General features: G+C 36.5%; 1 protein-coding gene across 8 annotated transcripts in view; it reads right to left on the bottom strand.

The window, feature by feature from the left end:
• Window positions 1-11,581, bottom strand: part of pclob (piccolo presynaptic cytomatrix protein b) — a 69,384-nt gene extending 57,803 nt beyond the window's left edge. For 5 of the 8 annotated variants that reach the window (XM_047822565.1, XM_047822563.1, XM_047822564.1 and 2 more), the window contains exons 1-5: window positions 11,350-11,579; window positions 7,773-7,933; window positions 3,404-4,158; window positions 2,213-3,082; window positions 46-909 (exon numbers count right to left, since the gene is read on the bottom strand). In XM_047822565.1, the coding sequence (XP_047678521.1) occupies window positions 46-909; window positions 2,213-3,082; window positions 3,404-3,952 (2,283 nt within the window). In that variant the 5' untranslated portion in view covers window positions 3,953-4,158; window positions 7,773-7,933; window positions 11,350-11,579. Of the gene's footprint in view, window positions 1-45; window positions 910-2,212; window positions 3,083-3,403; window positions 4,159-7,772; window positions 7,934-11,349 lie in introns of all 8 variants that reach the window. The other 3 variants (XM_047822566.1, XM_047822561.1, XM_047822562.1) reach the window with 3 other exon arrangements.
• Between the last annotated feature and the right edge of the window lie 10,842 nt (window positions 11,582-22,423).

Below are 22,423 nucleotides of genomic sequence, written 5' to 3'. Positions count from 1 at the left end.
ATACAGTACATATAAAATGATATACAATGCATCAAATTATCTTACCTCTGTTTGGTGAGGCATAGGATTGAATCCGCAAAGGTTACAAACATACTTTTTGCATTGAGTGCAGACATTATAGTTGGGAGGATCTTTCCTGAGCTCTTCTTTACAGAGTGGACAGGCTCTGGGAAGATGCTGAGCAGCTTTATCTATTTTTGGCACATGTTCTTGTAACTTTTCTTGAGATAATGGTCCCTTACTCTGCTGATGTCCTGGTGTCTTCTCCTTATAAGCAGTTGTTGATGTTGAGGATATTTTGGCATCGATTTTTGATGCTGCAGATCCTTTTTGTGCTGCAGGAAGTGTGTTGGCTCCATTGGCAGAGGATTGAGACACAGTTGATCCCTTTCGAGAGGTTGGTGGTGTGGTGGAAGGCTCGTTCTGAACAGCTGATGGAATCAGATTAGAGGCCGAGCTGAGTAAGGAAGAGCCAAAGCCTAGAACCTTTCCAGAAACATCAGAGTTAACCACGTGAGGAGATGGAGATTGAGAACGAGAACGCACACCACCAAGGCCAAAGCTAAAGAAACCTGTCTCTTCTTGAGGAGGTTCTGCCTTTGATGTTGTATCAGTAGTATGTAGGCCAGTTTTTGATGCCTGCTGATTATGCTCATTAGTCAGTTTTGTTCCTTTTGAACTAAGATGTTGTTCATTATTTCCTTCTTTCCGAGCAACTGTCTGGTTGGCACAACTTGTCTCTGTTGATTGGAGGATGGGCTGTTTTGATGTGGACCCTGCAGTAGAATTCTTCTTTTGGGTTGTAGCTTCAGGGTACTGAGGGTGACGCTTCATCATAGGAGACCCTTGTGTTTCAATCCCATTTAATGCTCTTTGTGTCTGGCAGGTTAAACAAAGCCAGTCTGTCCCCTGAAATATAATCAAAACAAAGATTTTAATGTAAAACTTGCTATAAAAAATGTCTGCAATATACTCACATACACCCTGAAATCCTGTAGAAATCCTGTAGTGTTCTGTTTTATTTAATAAAGTGTAAATATGCTTTCATTAATAAACACATCCACATACCATATTTATATTAAATTTTTATTTAAGAATTATTGCAAATTATATTTTGTTCTTCTTGAGTGCTGTTCTTCTCAAAGTGGAAGACTTTAACAATAAATAACAACTAGAGGGGTACCAATAGTTTTGATGATAGTAATTGGATCATAGGGTGATATGCTTTTTACTCTGATTAGTTATAAAAGTGAAGAAAAAAAAAATTAAAATCAGAAGCTTTAAAGCACACTTTATGACATGATGTAATTACAGTGCATGAAGTTATTTCATATGTTATATACTGCAATCCCTGAATACGTATGTTTTATACTTTCAGACATGTTCTTATGTTCAGACATGCTCTTACTTATCGCAAAATGTGATAAAATAGCATCAGCTTGACAGTCTCAAATCATAAATGTTCAATTAAAGAAATATGTGCCATAATTTCTTCCCTAAAATATGAAAAAAGGTGCTGCTCAACATGATCAGTCTTGCCAGATGAAGTCTCTCTGGGTGGTTGGGACTGCTTTAAGCTTCTTACATCTTCACAGCACATTTTGCACTAATGACACGCCTGACCCAAAGCTCAAAATGAAAGGTCAGTGCTTCATAACCCTTATGAATACTCCCACACACTGGTCTACAAAGAAAAACATTTCTGAGTTTAAAGCTCACTTTTATGTAGTTTAACAACTAAAACTGTCACTGTTTAATTGTCTTACAAAATATACTGTACTGTATATCTAGTGAATGAATACTATGCTAATTTTTGTCCAAAAAAAGATATACGAAAGATATTTCAAGATTATATGTGTTGTATTCGATATCTCCTATACATATAAATCTAACAAATCACTGTTTGGAAATAAAATTAATACACAGACTTTTCTCCTTTCATTAATCACATAACTGAAATGTTAATTTACATACTATATAGGAATACTGTAATTTGCAGATCAAAATGTACATATCACTGTCATCTACCTTATGAACACATTCCCAGGTTTGGCCAGAGAATACATTATTTATATAAATAAATTAATGTCTTTACTAGAAATGTTCAGTCTTCAATGTGCCTTCAAAAATGGTGAGATTGTTTCCATAATGAATCTGCTGGATGTCAATAAAATGTTACAGATACAAAATGTAATTTGTCTGTTTTGCTTACCTCTAACTGATTAGGCATGGGATTGAAACCACACTGGTTACACACAATAGTTTTGCACTCAGTGCAGGTATTGTAATTTGGGGGCTCCTTTTTGAGATCCACTTTGCAGATAGGACAGGTTTTGGGAAGATGTTTCAAACTAGCTTTTGGGGACTGAGAAGATGGCAGTCTCTCTTTTGTTTGGTCTACAGTTGCTTTGGTTGGCTGAGGAACTTCTGGATTCTTTTGCTTTTGTTTTGGGGTTGCAGGAAGTTTGGGAGAAGCCTTAGATGCTTCGGATCCTTTACGGGATGCTGGAGGTGTAGAACTGTCAGAGGTTTGGGAAACACTGGAGGCTTTACGTGATGTTGGCTGTATTATGGAAGACTCATCCTGAACAGCTGATGAAATTAAATTAGATGCAGAGCTGAAAAGGGAGGAGCCAAAGCCTAAAACTTTACCAGAAACCGCAGAGACTGAAGGCTGAGGAGATGGTGAGCGGGATCGGGCACCAGTAGATCTAAAACCCAAAAATCCAGACTGCTCTTTGGGAGTTTCAGGTTTTATTGGTGGTTCGGACTTGGAAGGAGTTGGGGAATCTTTTCCTTTTGGCTGATGAGTTGGCTTTTGATGTGGATGTGGTGACATTGTTTTGTTTGCTGATCTTTCCTGTCCAGGTGGTTTATGACCGTCTGGAGGTTTGCTTTGCTCACTGGAGGTTGGGTGTAATGCTTGAATTTCTATAGTGCCCTTCTTTTGTGCTGCTGATGAACTTTGCTTGACAGGAGATGGAGAAGGTGTTGGAGTTTTGCTGGATATTAAAGGGGTAGGTGCATTTTCAACTCCAAGGGCCCTCTGCATCTGGCAGTTGAGGCAAAGCCACTCTTTATTCTGCAAAGCAAATACATAAGCAATTCATATATAACAATACAACATATATTCATATATAACAATCATCAAAACATACATGTATGCAGCTAGAATTAACTACGCTTGAGTTCTACTGTACTGTATGTATTTTAAATATTTTGATTACTAGATTTTTTTTTTCACTTCTCATTTCCCATCACTTGTCCTAAGGTAAAGCACTTGTAATAAGTGAAACATTAAGTCAACTTGTATAGTGTACTAAGACTAGTCTTTGTTTTATCACAACAATACAGGGGGATATATGACATTTTAGTGAATAAATAAATGATATTGTGTACTCACAGCTGCATCTGGAGGACTAAAGCCACACATGCTGCAGACTACAGATTTACATGCTGTACAGGTGTTATGGTTGGGCGGTTCCTTAGACTGAAATTTGAGTTTTGTAGTTTTACAGATTGGACAGAGTGACTCTGTGCCTGAAGCTGATGCTGCAGCTGTTTCTGATTGGCGAGTCCCAGGTCCACCCCTGCTTGTTTCACGCTGTGGAGATTTTCCCCTTCCTACCCCCTGATGATGAGGGCCTCCTCTACCAGCTCTTTGTTGTTGAGGGCTACCTCTTTCAGATGCTGGACTCTGGGGTAGCCCCTTGCCTATTCCTTGCTGGTGAGCATCACCCATACGAGCTCCTGCTGTCTTTTCTGTGCTGTGATTTTGAGACCCGTGTGAAACAGGTTGTCCATTTCCATGCTGTTCAGGAATTTTTTGCTTTAGAGGCTGCTGTTTTTCTTTTGCATCCTCAGTCTCATCACCAAACAGGCTAAACTTGTTCACCGCAGAAGACATGGCACTCAGAGGGTTCCCCCCACCCAGAAAGTTGGAAGAAAACATTCTGTTTGGGGGGTATAGGGTTCTGGGTGCAGGTGAAGTAGGAAGGTTTGATTAGGATGGGGGGACTACACTCCTGGGAGGCGCAGTCTGCCAGTATGGGGTGGAGTCAGAAAATCAATAAAATAACTGCTCCAGGGCTGGTTGGGGAGTCTAGTGAAAGGTTTGTGGAGGGTTTTATGATTCACTCACGTCTGCAGGCACATTACCTTGGGACAGAGAAAGGAAACAGAAGGTGATAAAAAAGAAGTCAAATATAGAGATAGAGAAAGAAAATGATAAATTGACAAAAGGTTAGATAGAAAGTGAAAGTAGCAGAATTAAAACTTAGTTATTGACTTTGACATATGATTCTCTAAGGAGTAGACAATTTTAAAGAAATAGAAATTCCGTTAAATATTCTGAGGACAGGCCTGACAAATTCAAGATGGTAACATAAATTGTATTTCTCACAGACAGAATTATAGTTCTACAGAACAACGGATCCCTTTAGATTTTAGTGACTTCCATAAACTAAGGCAAAAAAAAAAATTAACCTTCTGAGAGCTAAGCTACTTAAAAATCTCAGCATCCATAGATGGGTCTAGTGTTGCATTTCCAAACTTTCTAATTATTCTCCTTTGCCTAGAGTTTCAAATTATTAGTTTTACTGTTATAACGGTTACGAATAATATTCTTTAACCCAAATAAGTATTTGACATTATTTATTATTTATCCCTATGTAAACCTTTTGCTGAATGATCTGATTACTGGTTATTGAAATAAAATGTGCATGACTGGTTAAAATGAAACTTTTATAAGGCTTTGGACCTGAAAATAAAACACAGACTAAATAAACATACAAAACTTTCTCAGAGTGCTGATTTATAAAGTTTTGTTACTGCTATACCGTGAAGCTATCACACCTAAAATCTTTTCTCCTGGTATACCACAGATCTGTGACAAGATGCATTTTAAAGTAAGTTTAATTTCAAATATAACCTAAATTATTAAGCAATATGTAAGACCTATGTATAATATTTTAAGCCATGGGTCCCATCAGAGACTCGTAAGAGTTTAAGATTAATAACTCAATAATTAACTGAGACATTAAAGGGTAAGATGTAGCCCTATAGGTTTGGCAGAGTATTAAAAAAGTTGAATAAACATTATTCTTAAAGCAAGTCAAAAAATGTTAACCAAATGTCATGATTATTTGTGATTATTTAGGTTTTCTGAGTATGAATTTGTCTTTTTAAAATAGTGTAAACAATATTTTGTATGATCCACATAGGAGATAAAGAGAAAAATTAGTAGGCAATGAAATAAGTGCTATGCTTTCACACTGACATAAACACATGTCTTTTCTAAAAATACCCAGTTTATACAGCGTAGATTACTTAAAAGATTAAGTGTTCCTAATGATTATGTAATCTCAGCCTTGGTCTGGGAAATCACATCGGGTGTCACTGTGGCTGAATTTTCCCATTCTCTAAACTCGGCTATTATGGAGAAGGATGGACAAAAACTTTTCCCAATTTCATGTTCATTTGAATGGATTTGGAGAGTGGGAGGAAACCAGAGCAAAAATGAAAATCCACATGAACATGGGCAGAACATGCACAGACAGTAGCCCAGTTTAGGACTGAACTAGAGAACTGGGATCTGTGAGGCATCGATACTAACCACTGTATATATCTTACCAAAAGAAGGTGAAAATCTTTAATTAGATTATCTTAGAAATGTTTTTCTGAAAAGATAACGTTGAGTAAAGGGCCAGTTTAAAACACAGCAATAAGTGCAGCCAGTCTGCCGAAAGATGCATAAAACCTTAACCTAATGGCCAATCAATGCTGTAATTACATAGTAACTGACAAAATTTTCTTTAAACTCTTGCACTGTCAAATTAACATCCAAACATAATGATCACATTAAACAGTTTTAGAATATTAAGTTGACCTAATCTAAATACAATAATTAAAAAGAAATTTAGTTAGCAGAACAGACTGAAACAATCCCTCGTGTTAGTGTGAACAGAAATGATGTGACAGTGTGAAGGGATGTTGTTGATGGCGATGATCATGATGATGATGATGATTAGGAGGAGGAGGATAAGGCTTAATTTTGTAAGAAAACAATATAGTAAAATTCCTTAACATTTCCCATATATATTTTCCATAATGTCACAGTGTAGAACTAAGCAAAGCATCTTTCGGTGCAGCTACTATTTAAATGAAAATACTAAATTGCTTCATATTTACTTCTGTTAAAAAAGGAAATATATATGTATATATTCAACTATGGTCAAGTATATTTAACTATATACACACACACACACACACACACACACACACACACACACACACACACACACACACACACACACACAAGAAATAATATAAATGAGCCAGAATATCGCGTTAGATATGTTAGCAACCCACATGGAATTTATTTAGAATATTCTTCCATTTTTTCCATTATTTGAATGTCGAGGATTAAAAACACATTACACAAACGTAAAACGATATAAGTATAAACGATCTTTTGGATGACACCTTTTTTATTTTCCGTACCGGCTCTAGATGAAAATGAAAGCTCACACTAGGTGCTAATATATTAGATGGGAAATTACTGATCTGTATTTACTACACTGTTCCGACGTTGTCGTTCAGCACCGTGGACAGCGCTATACACCCGCGACAATGCTAGTCTTCATCAGCGCTGTCCTGACGGCATGAAATCCAATACGGGCCAAAACACAACCGAGCCTGGAGTATAGTGAGTGCACTGTAATTCTGCACAGACGAGGGTTGGTGAAGTGTTTCCTACATAGGTGTCATTTTTGCACAATTTATTCGCCTTCAATTTATACCCAGACACTTTAAATAATGCATAAGGTCATCAGACTTCTTTAATTCAATCCCTTAATCTCATTCCGATTCATGTTTATATAAGCAGTAAAATATTATTCAGTCAGTCAGTTATTCGGCCACTTCCGCTTTCTCCACACCCGTTTGAATCAACCTTTAGATTTTTGTATTTCGTGCTTTATAGGATGAGAAGGAAAACATTGCTCAGTATTCGATCTCTGGCGACCTTCTGGGTAGCAAAAAAGCTAGATTAATGCCTTGCAAAACACTAGCTGTGGTACCTTTACTCGCTCCACAGTAATATCCTTAAGAACATAAACCAACAACAACAAACAAACATGACAAACTCATGTGATTACAGAGTTTGGTTCGATTAATCGGGCGCCGTAGAGTTGTCCCTTACTCAACAACAACAACAAGAGAAAATCATATTTCATTCAGCGTGAGCAGTTTGGGATACTTTCAATGTATAATCTATCAATGGAGTAATAGGTTACATAAGTAACCTGTAGTACACGTCTATGTCTGTCGAGATGCTACACAGACCTGCAATGTGGTCTACTACGATTAATATGGTGTCGATTCCATATGAATCAGCTTCCAAAAAGCAAATAAAATACCTTTGAATATTGCTTAGTTTATATCTGTAGGATATTTAATGTCCTCGCCTTTGCCCTTGACAATTTATAGGTTACTACCGTGTCAGGGCCGATTCACAGCTCTACAGTCAACAACCGCATCCTAACAGCGGCTTCTTCTTGAGGCAGCCTAAAGGCGCGCGCGCGCACACACACACACACACACACACACACACACACACACACACACACACACACACACACACACACACACACACACACACACACACACACACACACACAAACTCCTTCCCATTCCACACGCATGCCTGCTTTCTCACATAAACTGCACTGAGAAACGTTAAACCTCATATAAAGTCGCAGATCAGCCCCTACCTCACGTGGATGCCAAGGTATTTCACCCATTTCTACACGGAGAGCTTCCGTTGTTGCTCGCTCTTCTCAGCTCCGTGATGCTGGCTGGGAAAAGGACCGCGGCTCCCGTTCTCGCTACTGCGCATGCGCTACGCAGGACAGGTGATTAGCCTATCACCTCACTAAGAGTGGAGTTAAAGAGACAAAACTACGTCTATAAGCCAATATGTTTTAATCAACACTACAATAGAATTGTTGTATCGATGTTATTTCCTTTTTCTTCTGAAAATCACTGTTCTTTCTTTATTTTCATTGGATAACGTTTTGTGAAATTCCTTGTATTTTCTGCCAAAATTGAATTTACCGTTATGATTGTGAACAGAAAAGGAAAACAAATGCACTTCTGTTGCCAAAACAGTATAATTCAGTGCTGAACATTGAGATTTGTGCTTTCTAGTTAGTTCTCCAAAGTTCTGATCCAGTATATATATATATCAAACCAATGACCTTCAAGATTCTAATGAACATTTAAAGGTGACTAAATGTCTCCTCTGTATCTCACATATATTGAATGATGTTTATTATTAAATATTATAATTTAAGGTTTGCTTGGAACAAGGTAAATATTATATGTCTTATAATTCACCTAATTTTTACAGTTAAAGATGAAATCGACAAATGCTATAGACAATAATTTGCCCTTTATAACCAAGCCCTGAAACCCAGTTGTCAAACACTTATTACACAACTAAAATAATCCAAACATTTTTTGTCCTCTGCACCGGCTGACAACACCCCTTCCCCTGCTCTCTATAAGCTTGCATTGAATTCCTCAGTAGATGAAATGGTTTAAAGTTCTCTAATTTTAGACTGTCATACTTTCTATCAATTAAATTTTTGATTTGTGAGTATAATAATTCACATGGTACCACAGAAGACCTCTAATTCAGCCTTGATTTATATCGTTATGGTACAATTTACACACATAAATTTAGAATACAGGTCAATGAATCAGACTAAACATGCTAAGATTAATAAAAAAAAAATAAATCAAAAACATATAGTGCTCCGGCCAAACATGAGGATTCAAAGAGGACACAACATTCTCTTGGATTGGGTCAGTTGTCTCAGTATTAACAAAAGCCATGGGATATTAACTATCACCTTTCGACTAACATTTACATGACCCAGGAATGAAACAAAGTATAGGAAGGTTGGGACCTTGTATCTTCCATTGCACAATAAAGGTTTGGTTATTTATTTTTTTCTGTCTCTTTTTAAGAGAACATTGGTTGAGTAGGCTCAGTGAAGAGCAGACTGGATTGTGAGTGTGGAACTTGTGGCGCTTGGCTTCTAGCCCAGATGAGATTTCCTTTAAAATGGCTCACTAAATGGCTCACTAAGTTCTTCTTGCCAAAGAATGACACCTAACCAAGAACAGACCAAAATGTCTGCCAAGTATGCTACAGAGTGCGGTATACACCAGAGAGCAGAAATCAGATAAAACTCTGTATACATTTCCAGTCAGCCTACATTCTTGTCAATATCCATGAAACCCTTGATAACATTTTACGCTGACTGTGTAAAATGTTAACAATGACAGTTAAAGTAAAGAAATGCAGCTTAAAATGTAGAGACTGAATAGTCATATGTATCTTTCTCAAACTGGCATGTTTATTTTATATTTTCCCTAATGTACTACAAAACAAATGCTATAGCATTATTACATTGGTCTCACTTAAAAGAAGTCCTGTGATGCCACAGAAACACGACATATTACGTTACATAACCCTGAGATGGTGCTTTATCCTTTCAGATTATAATCCCGAAATGAAAATGCTCCATTTACTTGTGAGTACATTTAGACTCAAACACAGCAAAGCACTTTTTTTTTTTCCTCAGCATGAAGGCAAGGCAAGATCCAAGTCACGCATTCTTGGTGCAACACCTTTGAATATAAATAAGGAGGCTGCTCTGCTTTGTAGTGCGGCTAGTAAGCAGGAATCTATTGAAACACGGAGCATGAGCAAATGAGAGATGTGCTTTCCGGCACTCCTTAGCCACCGTGAGAGAGTTAAATTGTGAGCAATGAGCATGTGTGGAGAATGTGAGTCGTGCAGGATATAAAGCCCCCACTCTCCCTACTCCTACTTGGCATGTGTGTCGTGTTCTGGGGGAGGCTGTGGGCGATGATGGTCATTTGTTGCGTCACGCGTGGGGTTGTGTGAACAGCAGGAAGCTGGAATCACTCTCGCCTCCCTCTATATGTGAGTGTACGGAGTGGGTGTGTATTTGTGTGGAGAGTTTTACAATTTATAAATAAAATATGTGCTATTGTCCTTTATATATTGGAGCAAAGTGTACATTTACTAAAGCTAAGTGTGACTGCAAGCCAGTCATAGCATAGTCATTGCTTCAATTAAATATCAAATGCATATAGTTTAACAATTCATATTTTTTTACTTTGCATATACTATACATGTATATGAATTTGCATGTATTGATATTAGTTGTAATATTAAGGGTTAAAATAAGTTAATATTGTTAAATAAATGGTATGAACTGTGTGACGATTTTTTCTTGTCACCCTGTCAGCTAAATACCTTTTATATGTATATGTACTGTACATTAGCATGTAGTTTATGTTTTGTATGTGTCTTCTACCTAGAAAAGTTCATGTATTATATCTTCAAAGCATTCCTCTAAAAAATTAACTACACTCCATTTATGTATCTTAAATCATTTTAAACATAGGCCGTATCCACAGTTCCAGGTGAAAAATACATATTAAGGGTACAATAGTTGCACTTGTCCCGAGACAAGGAATAGGACATAGGACAGATTAGTATTTTTTTTTCATGAGTATGAGTACAATTTATATTGTGTCACCTAAATCTAATGAATAATAACTTTTTCACATATTTCACCAATTAACACTTATTCATTTATTTTATTCATGTGATTTTTTTACACATTGTTTCTTTCTCCAGATCTGACAGTATTTATATGACATCACATGTTTTTGTGATCACCTGCAATTTCAGGAGATACTGAATTACTGAATTACACGTTTCACATGTTTTTCATATGTGATCACATATTAAGCACAAATTAAAAATATCTGACCATATTTGATAACAAATGTATGGTTTTTGTTTTTTGTTTTTTATAGTACAAATGTAATGATAAGAAATTATAAGAAAAGCATTTTTTTTTTTACTTATCAAAGCATGTTTAGTCATAAATACATAGACACACATAAAGTAATTGTATTAAACACAACTAATACAGAAAACCATACATATATCTAAGCTCTACGTCACTCAGGACAATAACTGACAGTGCTTGCACACACGCATGCCATGAGTGTAGAGTACAGCAGAGGGTCAAATTGTAATCAATCCTGTAACATGATCATCCACTGTTTGCCACTTTCATTAAATTTACATGCCTGCCCAAGAGAGGAAAAAAATTATCTGCTATTAACCAGAACTGAAAACAGTATGCAACACAGGCTGGTTTCCTTAAACTTGCACACTTGATAACTTGCACTACTAAGTAAGAATGAGTAACAATTTCTCATTGAAACAGCACTTACCTTAATTTAGTTCCATTCATGAGCTGGAAAACATATACCTTTCTACAGCACTAGGATATGAATTTAAGTATGACGCTCCTAAATCCACATCCATATCAGCATGGATTTGTCCTCGTCAGCCATGTTCATGGGCTGTTATTGCACTACATCCACTAATGTTTTTTTCCCCCAACACTGACCACTGCTAACTGCCAGCCTAAAAATACTCTTAAAGAGACAGCATCTTGTCTCTCCCTCCTCCTCTCACTTTTCCTCCCTTCCTTTTTTTCTTTTGCCCTCCAGCTCCTCCTTCACAGACCAATCAGATGTAGTCAGGAAATCAGTAGTGATGCGTAGTAAGCGGCACGAGAAAGAGATGCAGGCAGCTGTGAATGAGAGAAAGAGATGGAGAGAGTGAGAGAGAAAGAGAGAGGGGGGTCAGAAGAGAAAGTGCAGGAGATTATAGGCTTATGAGATGCAGTGTTTAATGATGGTAGTGTGATGTGGGAGGGTTTTGAGTTTTACATATGTGTATATGGTAGACAAAACAGAAAATGGTTTCGTAATGCTCTTTCCTACAATGAGGACAGTTATGAAATGCATCCATCAGCATCACACACAAACACACACACACACACACACACACACACACACACACACACACACACACACACACACACACACACACACACACACACACACACACACACACACACACACACACACACACACACACACACACACAACACAGTGCCTAAAGCTAATATCCAGCTATTACAGATAAAGTGACCTTCAGTTGACCTGTTAGTTACATAATTCCCTAAAGGACCTTTTCTTTAACATGGCTGTATACATTTGAACCTTTCCCTTTATATCCATACAAATGTATTTATTAACAAAATGTATATATTTTCCCCTAAAAATAAATCGTGTGATATATTTATCTACATTTCGGCCTTTCAACACGGGCGTAAATATAGCACTGTCATACAGGCTCTTGACACAAACTGTCCTTGAAGGAGTAATAGAATAGTGAGGTCTAGACTGAGCACTTTATAATTGAAGAGGTGTAAATCAAGATGGGGAAGGACTCTTGTTCTTGAATATCAATGTATTTATTGAAGCTATAATCAGAATTCTAAAAAAAAGTGCTCATGTTGAATAAAACATAAGCTCATAAGAAAATCAAATATGAAAATCAGCTGTTTATTCATTCATTTATTTATTTATCTATTTATTTGCCCTGATCAGGGTATCAGGGGATCAGGAGCCTATCCAGGCAACACTGGGGGCAGTGAAAGTGAGAGGATTCACCCCAGATGGGATATCTGTCTACCAGAAGGCATCATGCACACACTCATGAACACTTATGGACAGTTTAGTATAGCTAGTATACTTAGCTGTATGTATTTGAGAGCTATGAGGAAACCGGAGAAGACGCACTAAACACACATGAACACACGGAAAAGCTGAAGCTGTATAGCATCAAAGATACCCACTGTTTGCCATTGGAGCTATTTATTCGATGTTTGTTTTGAATTTTGTGTTTGTTGATGTTCTTGCAATAGCAGGTGTCATGCTACAGCAAGAACAAAAAAAAATGAATAAGGGAAATATTATTCATGAATATTTATTATTTGAATTTTGGATTCAGGTTTTAAATTAGTCACTAGCTTGTGCCAAACTCATCTATTTTTCATTAATGTCATTATTTTAAAACAGAGATAAAAGAGTCATAACCTGTAAAGCTTGAAATCGATAATTTAAGTTGTGTATAGTCACTTCACATAATAATGACGCTCAGCTATTTAGGTTAAACAAACAAAATGTACATATAAATAAGAATTCAAAAACTGTAATGCTGAAGTTAATTGCATGTTCAAGAAGTTTGACTTAATAAAGATTTTGACATTTGATAACAGTTCCACAAAAAAAAAAAAAAAAAAAACTCATTAAAAACCTCCCAATGTGTCAAAAGCCACAATTCGTTTTGGTCCTCATTCAAAGCTGAAGCCATTGAAGTCGTTGCCTTTGCAAAAATGCCTTGTCATAGCCTTATGTAAGTAGAATAAAAATACAACAATCCCCTCGGATCTGCAGCATGAGTCTTGGTTAACTATGAAAGATATTGCTTTATGGAGTGTTTTTACAAGCATATGACGCACCAGCCTAGTGGATTTGCTTTAAAAGACTTCCTTTCATAAAGACTAGCAAAAGGAACAATCAATTTTAGAGATTCTTTTAGAAATTTCATAAAAGTGGTTGCCATTTAAATTATTAATGCTGGATGAAACAATGCTGCATTATTTGAAACATTTTGAAAACACTTCTCTTTCAATAATGCAAAAAACCTCTAAGTACAATATAGCTTCACTGTAATAAGTAGAAAAGATTTTGATTTGAATTAGAATCTGATTCCGTGTCCATGACCTTGTCAATTACATGCCCTTACGTGTTGCATGTCAGACAGAGTGCAGGGAGAAAAAACAGCATCAATTTCAGGTATACCTTTCATGAATAGGAGAAAAGTTATACTTTAATATCACCTTCACTGGCGGGGCATGTCAGGGTATAAGTTAGCAATGTTACTGTATTTCTGCATCACAATACCAGATCAAGTCCCTGCTCAAATATTCATGAGTCACCACAAATACGCAGCTGTTGCTACACTGCCGTCTTACTCACAAATACAGAGTTGATATGTTTTACCAAGTGCAGCTGAATGAGATGTGCAAATGGTGGAGGTGATGCAAAAGCTGTTAAGAACTCTTTTAAAATGATTTAAGTGTTTGGGAACTCAGGCATGTTATTAGGATTTTTTGGGCCATGAAATATTAATGCGTTGATACATACCTCACCTAACCTGTCTTACTTAACACTTCATAAATTCAACTTTCACTTGATAAGTAACAGTAATGTGCAGCAATTGAAATAAAATATAAGAAATTATCCATCATCGATTTTGTTCTCATGTATAGTATTTATGAAAGGAATTAATGCAGTATATCCTGATAAAAATGCATCACATCCTGGTAAAAAGATCATATACTGGAGCCTTCACAGAGCTGCTCAGTGTGAAAGTCAAATAAAATGAACCTTTTGACCACAGAACTGCTGAATTCTCAAATGTGATTGGTCAGGTGTTGAAATAATTTTGTAAAAATTCCAGCTGTAATCAAATGAAATGAAATGAAATCCAATCTTAGAATAATATTAATGCATTAATTGTAATTACACACACACACACACACACACACACACACACACACACACACACACACACACACACACACACACACACACACACACACACACACACACACACACACACACACACACCCCACACACACACACACAAGGTTCTTTTTATGGCAAAGCATTCTGTATACAGAGGGTTATCCCATGTGTTGACACTGTTATGGCCAGTTGCATTTTTTTTTTTAATTAATTTTAATAAATGGAGATTTATTTAAGTTTAGAACTGTAATAAAATAAATGATTTGAGTTAAAAACAAGAAAATTAGATGTTTTATGTATTAGTATAAGTATAATTGTTAAAAAACACAAATAATTTAAATATAACAGTAAACAAATTAAGGGGGCACGGTGTCTTAGTGGTTAGCACGTTCGCCTCACACCTCCAGGGTTGGGGGTTCGATTCCCACCTCCACCTTGTGTGTGTGGAGTTTGCATGTTCTCCCCGTGCCTCAGGGGTTTCCTCCTGGTACTCCGGTTTCCTCCCCCAGGCCAAAGACAAGCATGGTAGGTTGATTAACATCTCTGTAAAATTGTCTGTAGTGTGTGAGTGTGGGAGTGAATGAGTGTGTGTGTGTGTGTGTGTGTGTGCCCTGCCATTGGCACTCCATCCAGGGTGTATCCTGCCTTTATGCCCGATGACGCCTGAGATAGGCACAGGCTCCCCGTGACCCGAGAAGTTCGGATAAGCGGTAGAAAATGAGTGAGTGAGAGAGTAAACAAATTAACTTGAAATAGCTGAAAGTCTGATGACATATTAATAAATTAAAAAAAAAAAAACATTTAAAAAACTGAAAACATTGGCAAATTAAAGAGTAAATAAAACCCAAACAAATGTGCTATTACTTGAAAATAGCCAACTTCAAGGTGTGACCATCATCACAGCAGCCAGTCTCCGATTACTGACTAAACACAAATCTCCAACCCACACTACAAAATTTTGAGAAAAGTCTTGACAGTAGAGTAGAGGTTATTATAAGAGCAAAGGACCGAGTTGTGAGTAATTTTTAAAGAGTATACATGAATGTGATGTTCAAGTGTCCACAAACTATTTCCTAAAAGCATTGCTATTGAAAATGTGTCAAAAAGCAGTCTTTGAATCATTATTTAGCCAGTCATTTCAATTAAGAATGTTTTCAGTAACCGATCACATAAAATAAATGGTTGAACATTTGAGAGCTCCTATCTACCCAGGCCTTTAGAAAAGTAATCAGAAAGGATGACAATGACAAACTACTTGTAAAGCATGATAAACACTTTTTCTTTTACATTTGCCTCTCATCCTTTTTTTTTTCTCTAGAGACAAACGCTAGAGTCATGACTTTACACTGTAAGAAACTTCATTGAAACTGAATATCTATTCTTTCCCCTCAGGTCATCAACAGCATGCCAAGGGACATTTAATCACCAACATGCTTGATATCTGAGTCTCTCAAATAAAACAGTAAGCTCTCCAAACTTATTAGAAGACTAGAATACTAGAATTGGTGGTAAGGCAATGTTATAAGTCTAGACTTATGATGTGTAAAGGGTCATGTGAATGCTAAAAGAAAAAAAAATAATCTCCTACAAATTCATTTTATTGATTTTAACCAGCAGTATCCCAGTGTGTAATTTACTGATGGTGTTTTTAGTACAGATGATGTGTTCCTCAGCTCAGGAACAGATTGTGTCTTTACAGTTTAAAGATCAGGGTTATGCAATTAGTATACATGGGAAAAAAGAGATTACACAGCAGAACTACATTCAGGAAAACCCAGAGAGAGTGTGATTACTTTCAGATTAACATGTTTCTGTTGCACAGAGAGATTGACCCTGATCGCTCTGTTCTGCACTGTAGAAAAGGACATAATTAAAGTGCTGTAGGCAGAATAAGATTAGTTGAAGGAAACTGGCATGGCAAAGAAACGAGCACAATATGTAAGTTTGTTATTCATGTTGTTATTTTTATTGTGGAAAGCATTATGGCTTGGATTAAGCATTTTATAATGTCTTACCTAGGCAAACTGAAATGAAGGCAAAAAGAATTGATCCGTTGATGTTCTTCTGATGTTCGTCTCTGAAGGTTTCCTCTGTGTTCTCGTTTTTTCCCAAAACATGCCAGTAGATGGATCGGCTATACATGATATCCTACAATTGATTGGGGTCTCATTCATATAGTATTCATGATCCAGTGTTCCAGTGCATAGCTGGCCCTGAAACACACCTGAAACCTCACAACTCCACTGAGTGACATAAATTCTGTAATTGTAAATAAGGAGCTCCAGCTTCTTCCACCTACTACTTGGTTTTGGTGGTGATATTTGTTTTTAACCTGCCCAGAATTAAGCTGTTATTAAAGATGGATGAATAAACAAAATATCAGAGCAAGATTTAAATGCTACCTTATTCTCAGCAGTCATGCTCCATCTTACTGCTTTCTTCTTTTTGCACTTTCCTTCTCTCTGCATTTCATACCAAGTAATGAGCAAACCGAGCCAAAATGTTGTCTCCGACAGATGAATTGTGGACATTACTGCTGCTCCAATCTGCCTGTCCTCTCAAGTACTTCCTGAAGCAATGGTGCGAGTAAAATAGTCCCAGTAGTATAAAAATCTCTACCAGACACCTTTAGTTCGACAAGGACATCTGGGAGATAAAAGTCTAACTTTTTTTTTCTTTGCGACTGCAGTATCTGTCACTCATATACATTGTATGCAGTAAAAGTCATTTGAAGAAGTTTCTACTAAAATGCTAGACACTCAGGAAGCAATAAAGTTCTGCTGAATAGAATCTTCATGCCATTGATGACCTTCAGCTGCACAATTAGTGAGACAGATTATACCTTGCACGCATACAGCACCGGTACAAAGTAATACAACCTCATTAAACTCAAGAGTTTCAATAGATTATGTCTGACAAACAAACCAAAATAAGTTTAAAGTTACAGTATTTCATAATATTACAAAATAGAAATATTTGAACCTACCTCACTCTATGCACATAAACCATTTTGAGATGTAGATTATGTGCAGTATAATTAAAAAATACATCCTCCCATAAACCGGTCGCCACTTCTATATATAATGGTAACTTTTATCATTCATGCTATTATGCAATCATTTAATTATCAAAAATATCCATCATGTGACAGGATCGCTATGAATAAATTTATGCAGATTCAGTTAAATCATTAGATTATTTAATCTTCACATCAAACATCAGAATGGATAAAAAAATATGATTGATTTTAACCAGTCTTCAACTGTCCTGTTTTTGTAAGCTTTTCCCCACTGAAGACTGCTCACTCCCACTCTTGGCTAACAGGAGTGAAACCCTATGTGGTATTTTCCTGTTGTAGCAAAGCTACTATACCTCAGATTTAACGTGACGTCTAGAATTCTTATTAGCTCGAACTAGAATCAGAAATCATGTTCAAAATGCCCCAAGTATGCTCACACATACAAAGCATATTTTGTAGTGTGGGAGAAAGTGTACGGTGAGACATGCAAAATAGAAACAAGGTAGAAAATAAACAAAAAAAAAATAGGTTTTATAAGTCATATACAAATAAGGCATAAACATGTGCAAGTAAAATTAATGTGCAAGGTATGAGTGCTGAATTAATAAGGAATCAACATATTCACATTAGATATTTACATTGATCAGATGAACAGATGAAGGCCTGGGGGAAGAAATTGTCCTTGTGCCTGAATTTTCTGGGGCTTCGTGTTCTGTAGCATCAACCAAGATGGAATAGGTTCAAAGAGGTGGCCGGCCAGGTGTGTGGGGTTCAGAATGATTTGAACACTCTGGCCATTGTCTACCTCTGTCATCATTAAGGCATTTATGCACATAGATATACTGCACTTTGCTCCAGTCTGTGTGAACCTTTGCTGAAATAATTAACTCAGCACATCAACACCAATGTGTCAAAGTCAACTGAAGATGTGTTGGTCAACTGAAGTAAACTGTTAACAGTAACTTAAAGCTCTTTACCTTCATCTACATGATTTTGTGCTTTGCATTACTGCCATTTGATTGGCTGATTAAATTATTGCATGAAATAGCAGATATGCAGATGTTCATAATAAAGTGACCTATGACAGTAGATCTATTCTAATTGGAAGGCTGTGAGTTTGAACCCCGAGTTCACTAAGCCGCCAGTGTTGGGCCCCTGAGCAAGGCCCTTAACGGTCAATTGCTCAGCTGTATAATATCAGATCAAATGTCTGTCGTTCTGGATAAAAGTATCTGCCAAATGCTGTAAATGTAAATATAAATTTATTATTGAAATCAATATAACTCCAAAATGTAGGTTTTCAAATGCAAATAACTAAAGCAATAATTATAATTTTAATTCTACTTGAGTGCTGATATGTCCACTGATATACACTTTGTATTCATATTCTGCATTGAACAAGAAACATTAAAGAAAATAATCTATAATTTAGTTTCTGCACTGCAGCCTTTTTGACAGCATTGCACTTTATTGGCTTTCTGTCAACCAGCATCATGAGGAAGCCACCATCAAAGACTCTTCTGTGTAAGCAGGTTGTGCCCTTTATGGAGATTCACAGATTTTTGCCTCCTCTTTTTGGTCGTGTTCGTTCATGGTAGAGCCATGCTGTCATATTGTAGTGTATGCTGTTTATACACTACACACAAAATATTCAATTAGGTGTGTTTTTGTGAGCAGAATGCAGAGTGTTTCATTTGGAACACAGTCAAAAAGTGTAGAAATGTAACCTTTGCACTGCAGCTGCAGTTAAAATGATGTAAAAGTATTTCAATCAGTCAAATAACCCAGATCAAGTCTTTTGCAATCCGGTATAGTTTAGCTGCAGCTGTGTGTGTGTGTGTGTGTGTGTGTGTGTGTGTGTGTGTGTGTGTGTGTGTGTGTGTGTGTGTGTGTGTGTTCGTGTGTGTGTTCTCATATAGCATTCCTATCTCAAATCCCATTCCCATACAACCACTAACAGCTTTCGTTATGATGTATCTGTTACTCATGAATAATATGTTCAATTTCTAGATTGTAGTGATGACGAGTCATAATATTTGCTGGGAAGACACTTGAAAATTAATTGTTTGGCTTGGATCCTCTTGCGCTCATTAGTAGTAATGCTTTTGTTATACAATGGTTATACAATGGTCCATCCAGGGTGTATCCTGCCTCGATGCCCGATGACCCCTGAGATAGGCACAGGCTCCCCGTGACCCGAGGTAGTTCGTATAAGCTGCAGAAAATGAGTGAGTGAGTGAGAGTGAGTGGTTGGTCCCACAAAAATCTGAATTTTCTATATTACTGTACTTTGTAGAGTAGAGCTGAAAAGGATCCAGTTTGACTTTATTTGTTTGTTAGACTTTCCTCTTTGTAATATTAAAACTTTAACTGAGAGGTGTGGGAATGCTTTGCATTTCAATGAGGCTTGGATATTCATGCCAGGCAGTGGATTGGATTTCTTAGAGAAGATATTACCAACCTGCTGCATCAGTTAGTGTGTGGTGATGTAAGAGACACCTGCGCTCTTGGTAAAGTGTCTGTTAGAGAATATGGGTCATGGGATCACAGTCGCAGGTAAAAGCAGTTTTAAAAAAAACAAAAAAAACTGTACCTCCACACTTTAAAATTATTTACAATCTTTTATTGGTCATAATTGCTTTTTATTAGGGTAGCATTGTTTTAATTATATTGAAATGCAATAAGTATAATCTTACAATAACTTTTAGAGAAATGCAGCAAGGTGGTTGGCATGTATTCTTGGCTCTGTTGACGTAACACCCAGTCAAATGCAATGTAGCAGAGAAGATTACATTTCATGGTGGGTTGCATTCCATTCTGATACTTATTCAGGATTTTACTCTTTGAAAGTAAAAGTATGGTCCCTGTCCTTCAGTCTTTAGCTATATGTTATATATCCATTATATGTTATACACATCAAGCAACAGAAGCAGTGTAATACAGTATATATATTTTTATATAGTTTTATATTGAGTCAGTTTTTGGGGGGATAAATTGAAAGGTAGTCTCAAGGGATCTGATCTCTTCAACCATCTCTTCTGCTGTGTGTATTGCATTGTAAAATGTGCTAGGAAAACAACTTATACCCTAAAAAGTTAAAAACATTTTTATGATTCAATAATTTCAGGGGAATTAATGTGTGCAATCTGGACAAAACTGTGAAAATGTGAAAAGCTAAATTAGCATGACAGGCTAGTGTTATTAGTTATTGCATCATAAGGTATGAAACTATCATCAGAGGCGTCAGTGCTAGAGGGAATAGAACTGACTTCCCAGAGTCTGGAGGTGTGGGTGGCTCTCAAAGGGCCTGAACTAAAAAAATTGTTTTTTTTAGGACGCCAGAAATGGATATCATCTACCAATTTGCAAATTCAGAGCATGTAGAGCTTTGCAGTCTACTGTTACAACACTAGTTGATAAGAGGAGCAGGTGGGTGTTCGCCAGGCTTGAGGCATTTCCACATTCATATTCATAAAATCAGGATTTTTTTTTACGAGGGTAAAAGTGTAAATGTGCTTGTGTGCCTCTATTCTCTACTGAATTCCTTTGTACATCAAGTAAAGACTAGTCCACACTCACACAAGTAAATTATGTAATGTGTGCTTTCTTCTTCCCTCTAAAGCAGTGGAGTTTTATAATCTTCATTAAAATATTTCTATGATAATAATTTTTATAGACTTTGATATTGACGTTTTCCTCATTGAAAAACACTTATTTACCACTTCATAGCTTATTCAACCATTTCATAACTCTTGACTACAGTCTAGGGCCATTTGTTTATTTCCACTGGTTTTAATTAACACACTCATCCTAACTTTTGCATCCAAGTCTGTATAAGTCTTGACAATTGAATATAAATAATAATAATCGATAACATAACCTTTACAGACCCAAGCAATACTGATGGATTTGAATTAACCGTTATGTAATTAGGGAAAAAAGAGGACCACCCATTTCTATAAATGAGTATGACTAACAATATGACTTATAGTTCTTTTAATTTGGCTGCCGGTCATCATTTTAGTCTTATTTTATCTCCAGCAAAAACAGAGCAGAGTACATTGTAGGAAACCGTAGTAACGATAATGTGCTGTTTCTTGTGTCATCCAATAAGATACATATTAGTGCCAGTAAATTTCTGTTTAAAGAAAGCTTATACATAGTTTTGATGACTTAGATGTTATTCTGTGATCAGCAGTGATAGGAGTTGGTATAATATTGTCACCTTGGATAAGCATCGGTAGCTGAGTGCACAGGGTCTACATACTAATGTTTTTGTCAAGCTTGTATTTCTATATTCACTGACTCTCACATTCTTTGCGAATGATCAGAGCTTAACTTTCACGTTTTATTAAACATCGCACTTTTTCTCTTAACAAAAGCTTGTGGTTTCCCCCATGCTGGCTTTCTAGGACTACAGATTCTGATCTACTGATGGTTTCAGAACCAAATTAATTATATTCTGTATATGTATATATATATATATATATATGGACATTTTCACTTAGGTGTGTACTCACGTTTGTGGCCAGCAGTATAGACATTAATGGCTGTTTTGTTGTTTGAGTTATTTCGAGGGGACAGCAAATTTACACTGTTATACAAGCTGTACACTGACTACTTTACATTATACCAAAGTTTTATTTCTTTAGTGTTTTCACATGAAAGTATGTAACAATTTTTTTTTTACAAAAATGCGAGGGGTGTACTAACTTCTGTGAGATACTGTGTGTATTGTCTGATATTTCTTTTAAAGTGAAATCCTACAAAATATCTTATGTAAATATAGTTCAGTACACATTTCCCATCAATCTGACTTTATATTTGTGCAAAGAATTT

The sequence above is a fragment of the Tachysurus fulvidraco genome, chromosome 13 (genome assembly GCF_022655615.1).
Source record: "Tachysurus fulvidraco isolate hzauxx_2018 chromosome 13, HZAU_PFXX_2.0, whole genome shotgun sequence".
NCBI classification, from domain to species: domain Eukaryota; kingdom Metazoa; phylum Chordata; class Actinopteri; order Siluriformes; family Bagridae; genus Tachysurus; species Tachysurus fulvidraco.
The sequence above is the reverse complement of the archived record's forward strand: the minus strand, read 5'-3'. Positions and strand labels throughout refer to the sequence as shown.